This window comes from Ciona robusta, chromosome 2 (assembly GCF_009617815.1).
Source record: "Ciona robusta chromosome 2, ASM961781v2".
In the NCBI taxonomy this organism is placed as follows: Eukaryota; Metazoa; Chordata; class Ascidiacea; order Phlebobranchia; family Cionidae; genus Ciona; species Ciona robusta.
Window position 1 is genome coordinate 5,963,929 of NC_143236.1, and position 13,049 is coordinate 5,976,977.

Sequence of the window (13,049 nt, forward strand, 5' to 3'; positions counted from 1 at the left end):
GCCCAAACCCTACTATACAATATACAATATATAAAACCAAGAGAAACATAAGACAAATCAACTGCGGTTCATGTTTTTATTTTATATTTGACGAGAACACCATTATATCAGTACAAATTAAACAGCGGTCGCTAAATGTCTCCCAAGAATTAATTTCCTTCTGAAAAAATAAAACAGGATTAAAATACCTTCATCATTTACATGGCTGGCGTTGGTGGAAAGCCACTACGGCACGACAAGCCCCCAGCCAATGGTAGTGGGTTTCTACTAAGGTGAGAAACCCTTGCGGGATGTTACTGTCCACGCAGGTTAAAGAAACCCCCATAGACAAAAATGATACAACGAATGCACATACACATGTGCACGACAGTAACGACAAAAAGACAAAAATTATACAACGAGGTGCAAATACAAAAAGTGCAAAAAGCATGCAGCAATACACACAACAGCTCAGACATATTTAAAAATGGGACTATAACAAAAAGTTAATTAACGCGGCGGACATAATCATTGAAACATCTTCAAAGAAAATATGGTTCAAATCCTGAAGGATAATCATCTGCAGTGTACAAATCACTAAATATCCGACCACAAGGAGTCGAAGCTAATAACAGCTCCGCATGCCCAAATCAAAAGATAAGTCGCCATGTTGGTACCGCGATACTCTCGTTGTATCTTCACGCAATACAATATTGTTCGGATGTTAAGCACCGCTTCGACCGTCACGAAACTGCGTCAGGTTGTTACGAACCGCACGAATAGTGACCTAAATAACCGAGCGTAGCATCACTGTACTGGTAGTGACCTAAACTAGCGTAGCATCACTGGCGGCGACGTCTACGCAACAACCCAACGGTACATAACTCAGTCTAAAACCGTGACATAACCGCACCGAACGCAGGGCCGAAAGACCCATCGACGTAGCGTAATTGTAACGTGGCCAGCGTCACAATTAGGCTTTAGTAAAAATAATAGCAACTGGTTCACTGGGACAATCTTTTAAAGAAAATATGGGATAAAGAAAATATGGGATATCAATTTTTTTTAACTGCGTGTATATTATAATGCGCGCGGATATTACTAAAGTATTTGTGTACCAACATGCCGATCTTATCAAGTGATTAGGACAATGCAGAATCATTAAAAGATTCGACCTTTGCAGAAGGAACACACAATGACGTGTACAATAACAAAATCCGATCCATCAAGATGTTTGCAGTAGTTTCATTGCACATATTTCATTGACATGCAAAATGCACTAAAGTAGTGACTGACAAAAAGACTGGCCACATTAGGCCCAGCGAAAATGAGGCACAAACACAAATCCGGCAACACTGTAAGAGTGCTCCAGCAACCACATCCCAACAACACACAACTCTTAAGCCTAAGCAAAACCTCAAACCGGCATCCTTATTCGTCGTCTTCGTCTCTGCTCTTCGTCTAAAAATAAACATAAATTAGGTGGGGGTAAGATAGTTCAATTTTACATTCTGTGGTTGGCCCATTTGACAGTAAACAAAGAGAATTTACAGAATTCTATAACCGTATTTCTAAGTTTTTGAATGAGCTTTCCAAGTCTCTGAATAAACGATTAGGAAATCAGGAAAATTATGTGCTTAACGGAATCCCGTTTTGCCTTACAATAATATTATTCGGTCACCGGTTTATTTCATAAAGTGAAGACAAAATGGTACTTTTTTATTGTAATACAAATTAGAATACACTATACCTTGCGCTTTTCTTCTGCAGCATATACGCTGGCATTTCTGCAACAATATAGATATATTAACATAAGCAGTTTATACTATATGATCTCCAACAATAAATGGTTTTTATTATGACGTCAATTACCTTCATTCCAGAATTTCGCTCTGTCCTCTTGATTCTCTGTGACGTCACATATACCACGTTCTAAAATATAGACTAAGTGCGGTTGCAAATAATAAAGATTTTGACGAAACCCAAACAACTCACGAAGTGGGTTCTTCTTTTTTCTCATCACCACTTCGTGACGTCACATCTCTGATGTCACCTATAAAAGATCTGGTGTACGTAACAATGTATATTGTGATTTATACTTTACCAATTCTTTGATCTTCAGGCTTCATTTTGTGCTAACAGCACGAATATATTTTAGAGCGAAATTAATAGAACTGTAAGTAATGTGCCTTGCGACGACGCAAAGTGCGCATGGGGCCCCATGAAAAAATGTCGCAAACAGCAAGTATATAGAAGAAACGCAATAACGTCGCAAATAATGCGTGTTCTAAGACGTGAACCGGTCTATGACGTAATAATCACGAGCGATAGCGAAGCGGTTATGACGCGATGTCATACAAACGAATTATGACGTAACGCAGCGATTGTGTAAACCGATGTCACGTCGCGAGTGACTTGTGACAAATCAAGAACCGTAGCGAAATTGCTGAAATAAATTTGTTAAATATTAATATAGAATAATTTAGAAATGAGAATAATCGCAAGGCACAATACTAATATATTCTAATAGATTTACACATATTTATGGAATAAACTAAATATTTATATTCTACTGTAAATACATTAAAATACTAGTTTATAAAGTAACATTAAATAACTAAATAAAAACATAGTTTGTAATTAAGTAATACTGAACAGTAGCAATAATACTTAACTTCAACTCTTGTTCATAATCCTGTACAGAGTTTATCCAAAAAGTGTTGCTTTGTCGCTGGTTCTTCTAAACTGCGTTGTACTGTTGCAACGTGTTGTAAGGACGACGCTTTACATGCCCGGGGAATCAACAAAAAGCGGGAGACGTCGGGGATTCAAATGATTGACGCGGAGGATTTAAATTCCACACGTTTCTCGGTTGCCCTGCGTGTACTTTACATACTGTATAACTGAACAGGCAAGTCGCCTTATAAATTGTTTAAAATCAACGACTGCTTATTTACAAAACTTTATTAACAAATACAATCAACAGTATCTAACAAACATAAGCGAGGCAAACCGTTACACTTTACATTTTTACAACTTATTATCCAGCAATCCTTATTAGGAACACCCACAGTGTTTCACTTCAATCTCTGGCAAAAACACGGACTCAACTCCGAATTCGGAACTCAAGGTGGCGTACATGGAATAATAGTCAGTTGGAACGCAGCAGATTGTCGGTTGTTCATTTTCAGACCTTAAACCGAACTCCCGTTCCTGTAAATGGTTTTAATTAGAAAGGAATCGCTTTTGACATATTGCATACATTCTTCTTTAATGAATAGCCACTATAAAAAGATTAACCACTATAAAACTAAGTTTCGCGGCTCACGGGCCGGATTTTTTCACGTTTATAAACGATTGGTTGTGGCACGGCGACGGACATAGCATCAGATAACAGATTAAAACTAGCAATGAGATACCACTGAATACTCATGCAAGTTAATTGAAAACAAAGTGAGGTTAACAAAACAAACTCACTAACAAAAAAATGGATTAAAAAATAAACGTTAGCTAACCACGGTTAGTGCCAAAGCATGGTTGCTTGCATTGGTTGGCATCTGAATGGGAAAGTCGCATCTTCCAACACATTCACCAATATCGTACACGGAGGAAGGGTACAAGATGTGGTGTCGGAACTATAAGCATGACATACCAACTGTTAAACAACTAAACATGGTATTTCATTATCAATAAACTTATGGTTCGTTTATACAAACAGTTATGGCTTTATCGGCTTGTTAATTAAAAATCGCGAGCGTGTCGCACAGCGCAGTAATAAATCTCAGAAAAGCAAACGACCAAGACAAATAGCATGTGGCACGCATGATCAGCACGCTTTAGGATTGGAATGTCATACGTAATCAAGTGTAAATCAATAAATGCTAAACATTATATTAAACATTCGACTACAAGTTCAAGGACGGAAAACAACAGTCACGAGAACTAAAGCTAAAATTAAAATAAGTACATAAAATATAAGTTGGTCCAAACTAATTAGGCATGAATTTTGTATTAAAAGTTATATCTCGGTTCTGTTTTAACCAATTCATGCCTAGCATGAACTTGACAGGTTCACGAGGGGAAGCGACCACATATGCTGCGCAATACGCCCAAGTTATATATAATCTTTGGGTCGCGTGAGAATAAGAGTTTTGCAACAACGTAGCCTACCGCAACTTTATCACGCCTCTCACTGTGTTTAACAATATTATTCTGTTTAACGAGATCGAGAACTATACAAAACTCAGTTATAGCGGGGTTAGGAAAGATGAGACGCCTTTTCATTCTATTTTCTTGTCCCATTTAATGGAAAAAAATACATATTAAAAGAATTATAAAACCACATCATCACAACTCCCATATATCGTTGTTAATTGTTTAAAACACGATATTTGAATATCAATGCTAAAGGTGTCCCATCTTCCCCCACAGTACTATTATTTTTAAATTACCCAATCGTCTTGAAAGTTGATGGGGAAACTGGTCCTTTCACACCCCCTGATACCACGTGACGGACTTCGTCTCATTCGTGTGATCCAACTATTCCTTCGTCGATGGTGAGCTGCGGAATCGTATTTTAATACAGAGTGTTAGTATAATACGCGTATGTTTAAACGGAAACTTTAACCATCTAACCGCCACAGTCGAATTAAGTCAACATGTTTTACTAGAGTGATTTAAATAGGAGGAATTAAACTGATAAAAAAGCTTATAGTTGTGATATAGTAGGGTGGGGGAAGATGGGACACCTATTCGTTCTATTTTCTCGTCCCATTTGGTAGTAAACACGAAACATTCAAAGAATTACAAAACCGTATCCTCATGACTTCCATAGACCGTTGTTAATTGTTTAAAACACGATCCGAATATTTAGATATTATGTGCTAAAGGTGTCCCATCTTCCCCCACCCTACTATAATTCGTTTTTGTATATTATTCAGCATTCTGCTGTTGTGTAATCATAAAGGTGGTGAGTGTAACTTTATTTTACTATGATATCTACTTTATCATATAATAGGGGGGAGGAGGGGGCATGGGACACCTTTAGCTCATAATATGAAAAAAAATGATCGTGTTTTAAACACATTGGAGTCGTAAGGATACGGTTTTGTAATACTTTTAATGTTCTTTGCTTACTACGAAATGGGACGAGAACAAAAGAAAGGGGTGTCTCATCTCCCCCTACCCTACTAGTATGCATTTGACAGTAAATGAAACGGTAAATAAATATAACAATGCCTCACATGCTCTTCTGCCTTGTGGGATCTTTGCAATAACCTGTTGTGAGGCACCAGGTCCGGCTTGCAAATGAAATCCGAGAGACAGGACCCGGCGAAGTACATTTAAAACACTGGGTTCACTCGAGTTTCCTACAATAATATTTTTCTGGATTTATTCCCACGCATGGCAAGCATTTTGGCCGTATAACAACAGCATTGTTATTCGTCAATGTGGTTTAAATTCTGTTGTTTTGCAATCCAGCGAGCAAAAGGCAGGGAGTAGGTTGAAGTGGTTTGACTGCTGCGGTTCACGATAGAGGTTTTCGCGACACAGACATGCACTTTCAAAGTTACATGTTTGACGTTACTTTTTGTTCGGAATATCACGTAATGCAGTTAATCAGAAACAGAAGATCTATAGTTATACCGCAGCGACACACATCTGAAAACCAGTACGTGTATTCGCCCCGTGTTAAAATATTAACCGAAATGTAAATTCGTGTTTCTTTCCGATTTAATCCAAACCACGTGCCTTTAGATTTAGATCCGATATTTGTTTTTATTTATTTTGAAATAAACAATACATGGAAATTCGTACCCGACATTACTTGGCGGCTCTGAGTAACTTGCACACTTAGTTGCAGGTTGCTATGTTCGTGGAGCAGCCATTCCATTAAATGTCCTGTATCAAGACTCGCCACTATCATATACCCGCCGCCACCCGCACATGAAGCCTGGGAGAATAACATAACGGAAGTGAAGGAAATAATATCAGTATAAAATACTTCGTTAAAAAATAAAGCGAAAAGTTGCTGCCCATGATAAGAGCCTTGATAAGATTTATAAACATTACTCCGAATTAGAGTTCGTGCGATAAATTAGTGTGGGAAAGTTGGCTAACAATGGGAGTATAGTTCTTTTAAAATTTGACGAATTATCGGCGTTTACATCGATGTTTGAATTTCAAAAAATGCGGAACACTTAAGACAGGCACAATAAACATGTGGTTTTAAGCCGGTTTTTTCTGCTTAAAAATGGGTTTCAATCTCATTTCTTATGCTTATCTGATCCGATTATTATCAACAATATTATCTTGACATTAGCCTTTAGTTTCACTTTTATTGACCTTGCTTACAGCCATGTCTCTCCAAGATATTATACCCTTGTAGGCGTATTTATCTTTTGACAGCACTACAATATATTACGGCAATTTTCCCAAACCTAGCGGTTCTTAATGTATTCTCGAAGTTGTCACAAATACCGAAAAATCGCCTACTAAGTTATATTACATGTTATAGCTCATCACATCCGTTATAAGGTGCAAATGAAACTGAACACCAGTGTTTTAACAACAGTCGCTGCAAATTGGATAAGGTACATTTATTTTATCAAGTTGGGAGGTCATTACCTGCGTGCTATGATGAACCACTACTTCAGTTTCCGAATCATCGTTCGGAAGTTTTCGGACAACTACGTCATACAATCCGAAACCCTCGTTTAATTGGCAAGGTGGTATTCGAAGCAATGCGAGGTCAACTCCGATTAGCTCGTGCAGGCTAAAGTTGTGACTAAAAGTGAAAACAAGGAGAGTTAATTGCATTTTCATGCTTGCGTGCAAAACGACAGTCGTTATACCACGGGTGTTCTGTTACATACAGCTCGTGCCCGCTCACGAATTACCGCGTGTATGTAAATTTGTGGGTGATTATTGTTTTTTTTTCTGTATGGCTGACAATTTAGACAGCCCATTAGTGAGAAATTAACATTCAGTATCTTGCCGAGGAACATATGCCAAAATGGTAGAAGCGACGAGCCTTGAGGAATTAGCTGTATTCCCATTGGTTCTTAGCTTTGTAGGCTTACCGAAGCGGATGGGTAAACGACACCACCACATGATCTGTGTTAGTTTGGTGCTCAACAGGAAAACGCGTAATCAGTTCAATAGGACGGTCGCCGCCTCTCGGGTCAAAAAAGTTTTTCCATTTCCGTCTAAGACTCGGAGAGAAGACAGAGCATGGGGCAATGGCTTCAAGCATGTTGTCCAAAGCTTCTTCTGATGATGGCTGCCCTCTTTGTTTTAAATCTGAGAGCTCTGAAGTTTGATGGAAACAAAGTTTAATGTTACTATATGATTTGTAATTATCGAGGCCCGATTTATGTTCATTATCTATATATGTGTCTATATACGCCCTATGCGCACTGTCGAGTTACAATGTTTTATTTTACAAACTGGATCAGATGGAGCAATCACATATTTATATTTTGTAGTGTAACATGATTGTCTTTATATTTACACCGGGCACAAACTGTGTATTCCTGTACGTCAGACATATTCGCACACGCCTCGAGGTATTATTGCGGGCTTAGAAATAAATAAAATGGCGGATATTTATACATTGATAATACTGATCTTCAAACGAGCAAAACTGCGATATAAAAAAAACTTACTTTTAACGTACTCCAACTCTAGAAAACCACTATCGCCTGCAATAATAATTGTATTTATTAAACAATGTAAAAGGTATGGTGTTAATCAACACGCAAGTTGCAAGCAATTTATTAATTGGCGCGAAGAAGTATTTAGATTAGAAGGTGTGGTCATATGAGACCACAAATTAAAGCTTTATAAATTAAGATTTCGAACAAAAAGTTTCGCACAAATTAGTTGCAAGCAGTTCTACTTTAGTGAGAAGCGAAATGCCATTGTTTCTAATCTAACTTGGAAAATTATAGGTTTGACGGATATCGTTCAGATATTTAAATATTTTTAATTCAAGTGTACGGCGAACGTTTTCAGAATTATTAAGAAGTTGTACGTTATTGAAGATGAAGAACAACTAATTTTAATGAAATAATCTTTTAACCGCTCATCTGGTATGAAAAACGTATCATAAAGTCTTGCCGAATGGCACAAAAAACGTCGGAAATAAATTATACGACATTTCATACCAGTTAAGCCATTGAAAGATTATCTACTATATGCCTGGTAGCAGAAGTAACAAAATAGGCGATTAATCAAGTAAATATAACTAGCAGCAAGCGGAGGTTGCGACTCTCTGCAATTAAATGTCATGCGCAACACGCCACCTTTTCTTACCTTTCGAAGGAAAATATCGACACACTCCTAAATAAAATATTTTATTTATAGAGCTGCAATCAGATTTTAAGAATACGCCGTTTGACTTCCGTTGGATTTATGTGATTTCTGGTGTACACACAACACCTGTATATAGGCCTGCCACATATTCATGGTGTAAACTCGGCTTTTATTCTCATGCACACAGGCCTACCGTAATGTCCATTTTTAAAAATTTTCCTTATTTTTAAGGGCTACATTTATGAAAATATATGGTAGAGGGGAGGGGGGAAAGATAGGGCACCTTTTCATTATATTTCCTCCTCCCATTTGGCAACTAACAACAATACATTCAAAGAATTATGAAACCAAGAATTATGTTTTCTAACGACTTCCATAGACCGTTGTTAATTGTTTAAAGCATGATCGGGATGTTTAGTTATTATGAGCAAAATGTCCCGTGAACCCGTCTTTTCTCACCTTACGATATATTTTTAAAGATGTAGCTCTTAAAAATAAAGACAAATCGGAAACCATACTTTCTGTCGTCTTCATTTTGCCCAATATCGATGGCAGCCCTGCTTCTACACCAGACACACATTCGATGTGTTCAATTACCGCATGTACACAATCTTATAAACGCTCTTGATGAACAGACTTACAAAAAATATATAGTGGGTTGGGGAATGATAGGACACCTTTAGCACATAACATCCAAATATCCCGATGGTGTGTTTAAAAAAATTAACAGCGGTCTATGGAAGTCGTGAGGATACCATTTTATAATTCTTTGAATGTTCTTTGTTTACTGCTCTATGGGACGAGAAAATGGAACAAAAAAGGTGACCCATTCAACCCCACCCTACTATATGTATCCATACAGCACTTACGCCTATCCCTGTTGAGTGTATCACTGTTCCCCATGTCTCGTGCAACAACACGTAAGGTCTCACACTTTGTAGCGAACGACCCCACTCTAAAATTAAACCACATCCATTATAAAGGCTAAAGAAGACATTAAACAGAATACATATAAATTTTAATGACGTATACTGTTCAGAGTTATATACGGAGTAAGTGAGGTCCCATAATGTACATTTCGTTATATGTAATATACTTCTTAGATATGAAAAACTCTGCCAATAAGGTATGGATAGTTTTTACATCGAAGAAAGAGTTTCGGTAATATAATATACAAATCTTTATAGTTATAATTTCGGCCTTCAAATTATATTTTCATATTGAGTTAAAGTTGCGTTTCAGGCTGCCGGTGAGTTAAAGTATACTGCTTATGCTGCCCTGTTATCTTTATTTAACGTTATAAGTTAAGTTAACCTCGTATTACCGCCAAGCATACATTGATTAATCACATTAATTACTTCTTTATACAAACTATTAGTAAGGTAGAGAAGAAACAAACAAAAACTCAAAGCACCTACATATTTTGGCCGCGAAGACAACTTTCAATGGCTGACTGTTCGTGGCGGTTTGGTGTGTACCATGTCCTTCCATGCCTTGTGTTAATGCCCGCCACTGTTGCAACGAAGCATGCAGCCAAGACTACACAATACATATTTGCATGCGTAAGAGATTTAGAAGCTAAAATATCTGCAGAAAATAAAATTGATTAAATAAAATAGCCGCATACGTGACACTTATGTCTATTTCACTGAATTAAAAATACTAATAAGCGAAATAATACATGTAAGGCGTCATTCCATTTTTAGATTAAATATTGCAGAGATCTGCTGCAAAACCTGAAATGTTGCCGCCATAGACACAACGCATTGGTAAGGTAATTCTATAATAGTATAAACTGCAACACGTTCCTTTTAGATCGGATTCGTTGCAGTCTGGAACCAACTTGCCCCGCGCACTACTTTTATAAACCCCTTTCCAAAAAAGGCAGTCAAGTTCATACAGGCCCTGAGCTGCGTGAAACCCGACGCGCGAACGCGATGTAAAACCACGGGTCGCGAACTTTGCAAACGAGTTCTGCTAAGCTGGTGGGGGAGTGCGGGCAAACGGAACTAAATTTCTGCTCATTAGACATTACCATTGCCGGTTGTGATAAAACACAGCTGGTTATGTATACTTCTAAACCTCCTCTTTGCTGATAAAGACGCTTAATGCCGATTGCTCCAACCCGGTGGCCACTAGGTTGTCCAAGTTATCAGCCATACCCTAAAAAAAGTCAAAACACTAATCACTCACAAGTAACATACATGGTAACTCTTCAGCTGGTACGAGGTGTATGATACAGAACACCTGTGTTATAACGACTGTCGTTTTCCTGCCACGCCAGAATAAACCAAGTTACAATCAGTGTAAAAAGCAAACAAGATTAAATATTTCCATTTGACTTTGCACCTAGAGTCAATATTTGTTTATAACATTTATTGTCATTTAATAATACACGACATAAGTGCCTGTCATATAGCTCTACATCGTAATGTACTCTGTTAACAGTTCATTTCTCCTAGGTAAATGTTCCAATACATATATTAAAACAAAATGAAAGCGTCATAATACTGTATATGGTGGGGTAAATGTGGTCCATGGTAAGATAAGATAATTTTTTACATTTCTTTAATATGTGGAAAATGGTATAATAATGAAATGCTTATTTTAATACTCGCTAAAAAATATTAAAATTGCCAAAATTTTGTAGCAAAATTTTGCAGCGTCTTGCGACTTCAAATCATCAATCAAGTACTAATCCAGCAATAGTGTAATAAAATAGGCTGAAATATTTCGTACAGTTTGATTTGTCATAAATTTAGTGTTAATAATTCTTAGTATTGAAATATTTATAAAAAAATAACTGATTAACTCAAAAACGTGGCTTTGTCGTGCCTGGTAACCAGGGGATTGAATTTTTAACGGTAAACTATCAAGTCGGTACTGCTTATAAGTTATAATATGTCACGAGAAAACGATTTCACTTAGTATACCATAAATTAAACGTGGTTACGTTCATTACCTTGATGCATCATCAAATCGAAATCGGTTACAACAATTTAAAATGTTCCCGCCAAGATAAAAATCCGCGTCTAGACGCTACAACCCTTATCTGACTTTAACATTATCTTTAGAGCCGATAATTACCACAACATAGAACAACGTGATAGGATAACGCTTGTGAGATGTTAACTTTCGTATTTAGGGTTTGCTGAATCATGTTATACCACGCCGGAGAATTGTCCTTGGGCAATGTGCGGTAACTTTTGTGGTAAATTTACGTCATGTGACATTAACGACCTTATACTATTTAGAAACTGTAACATTTACACCAACACAATATGGACTTAGTTACGTTCAAATAATTAGATGTCTACGCCTATGCTTAATATATATAAATTTAACTTACATTATCCTCGCGTGACCGGAAAACAACAGTCGTTATAACACGGGTGTTCTCATACACCACCTGCCAGCTTACAAGTTATCAACTATGTTACTTTGTGGGTGATTATTCTGAAATGTTTAAAGCGGCAACCCTGCGTAAGTAGGAAACAGCGCGATGCGATTCGCCATATACCATTGTGGGCGTATGTGTCCTTGGGCAAGACACTTAACGGCTATTGCTCCAACCCATGGGTCACTAATGAGTTGTCCAAACTATCAGCCGCATACATAAAAAAATAAAAAAATCCAAAAAAATAATCACCCACAAAGTAACATACATGGTAACTAGTAAGCTGGCACGAGGTGTTAAACCCGTGTTATAACGACTGTCGTTTTCCGGCCACGCGAGGATAAAGTAAGCTACATTCATTCATTTTTTACATTCATATAGAAAACCATACTGCGGTTAAAAACAGCAACACCATTATATAATTCACAACTTCCCACTGAAAAATTCCAACCAATCAACCGACACATTCAACGCCAACGTCTTTAAGAACAACAACCCACAATTTCTGGTCAGTCCCGGGAAAATTGAATCGCATTTGTGGCGCTAACACAGTGTTGCGGCGTTATAGAAGCAGCTTGTATACAAACAATATGGCGATAAATCCAAGGCAATTGTAATGAAAGTTTGTTTGCTGGGAGCAAAACAGAGAGTTTTCTAAATACCAAAGCCATGTAAGTAACTTTATTCAAACACAACATATAGGAAACGGTTAACCCTTAATAAAATCTATAACTCGCCTTGCCCCATAAGAATAATTAAAGAATAAACTCGCCAAACAACAGTGATAACCTTACGGCTACATAGCTAACACGTGGAAATAAAATGAAAGGCAAAACACAAAAATTGAGGAATACCAATTTCAATTAACGTGGAATGCAAGAAGCGCTGGTATTCGCAACGACTTACTCGAAGGAATTTAAAATAAAGTTGTAGTTTAAAATGAGTATTCGAAAAAGCATCAAGACACAAGCATATACATTTATAAATTAAAACGGTTAATTCTTTGATGGCCATAGCGTGTAAAAACTAGCTTAGAACCATTGATTGCGACCACGTCGCCTCCACGGCATCGCACTATACGGCAGTATCATAGGCTCTACACTCCTGTATTTTACTAATCTACCCTATATTTCCTTTCATGATCAATTGTGTTGCCAAGTTCGGGGTATTTCTTCGCATTTTATTTCTGACTTTTTTGCTTCCATTTATCTCCGCGTCTTTTCATCACAGATCGCTAACCTTCCTTCTCGTTAAACTTGCTTTCTTTACAATGTCACGTAAATTGTTAAAAAGAGACTTTAAACCAATGACTCATCTCTTGATTTCAAAGTGTAATAATGCGCATTTTACAAAAAAA

General features: G+C 37.3%; 2 protein-coding genes across 6 annotated transcripts; both read right to left on the reverse strand.

The window, feature by feature from the left end:
• Window positions 1-73: 73 nt before the first annotated feature.
• Window positions 74-2,877, reverse strand: LOC149740575 (uncharacterized). Of its 3 annotated transcripts, none has more exons than XM_089872901.1 (4): window positions 1,975-2,877; window positions 1,852-1,911; window positions 1,730-1,766; window positions 74-1,440 (listed from the first exon to the last, which is right to left on the reverse strand). In XM_089872901.1, exons 1-4 carry the CDS (start codon window positions 1,997-1,999, stop codon window positions 1,239-1,241), a joined length of 324 nt encoding a protein of 107 aa, XP_089729027.1. In that variant the 5' UTR covers window positions 2,000-2,877; the 3' UTR covers window positions 74-1,238. The 3 variants fall into 3 exon arrangements, with proteins under 3 accessions (XP_089729027.1, XP_089729026.1, XP_089729025.1); XM_089872900.1 differs by having other exon boundaries at window positions 1,852-1,923; window positions 1,975-2,775; XM_089872899.1 differs by having other exon boundaries at window positions 1,852-2,775.
• A 48-nt stretch (window positions 2,878-2,925) lies between these two features.
• LOC149740576 (protein DVR-1 homolog) lies at window positions 2,926-9,928 on the reverse strand. 3 transcript variants are annotated; one of them, XM_089872887.1, is made up of 11 exons: window positions 9,714-9,917; window positions 9,165-9,250; window positions 8,296-8,322; window positions 7,647-7,682; window positions 7,062-7,290; window positions 6,607-6,766; window positions 5,797-5,932; window positions 5,223-5,348; window positions 4,431-4,540; window positions 3,495-3,614; window positions 2,926-3,192 (listed from the first exon to the last, which is right to left on the reverse strand). In XM_089872887.1, the coding sequence occupies exons 1-11, from the start codon at window positions 9,845-9,847 to the stop codon at window positions 3,037-3,039; spliced, it is 1,320 nt and encodes a 439-aa protein (XP_089729013.1). In that variant the 5' UTR covers window positions 9,848-9,917; the 3' UTR covers window positions 2,926-3,036. The 3 variants fall into 3 exon arrangements, with proteins under 3 accessions (XP_089729013.1, XP_089729015.1, XP_089729014.1); XM_089872889.1 differs by lacking the exon at window positions 3,495-3,614 and having other exon boundaries at window positions 9,714-9,928; XM_089872888.1 differs by lacking the exon at window positions 8,296-8,322.
• Window positions 9,929-13,049: the final 3,121 nt, after the last annotated feature.

Coding starts and splice junctions, on each gene's coding strand:
- LOC149740576 (XM_089872887.1), bottom strand. CDS start 9,847: ATGTATTGTGTAGTCTTGGCTGCATGCTTCGTTGCAACAGTGGCGGGC. Junction 7,291..7,646: donor AGAGTTGGAGTACGTTAAAA/GTAAGTTTTTTT, acceptor ATCAAACTTCAG/AGCTCTCAGATTTAAAACAA. Junction 5,349..5,796: donor GAGCCGCCAAGTAATGTCGG/GTACGAATTTCC, acceptor ATATTATTGTAG/GAAACTCGAGTGAACCCAGT.
- LOC149740575 (XM_089872899.1), bottom strand. CDS start 1,999: ATGAGAAAAAAGAAGAACCCACTTCGTGAGTTGTTTGGGTTTCGTCAA. Junction 1,767..1,851: donor AGCGAAATTCTGGAATGAAG/GTAATTGACGTC, acceptor ATATTGTTGCAG/AAATGCCAGCGTATATGCTG. Junction 1,441..1,729: donor CTGCAGAAGAAAAGCGCAAG/GTATAGTGTATT, acceptor GTTTATTTTTAG/ACGAAGAGCAGAGACGAAGA.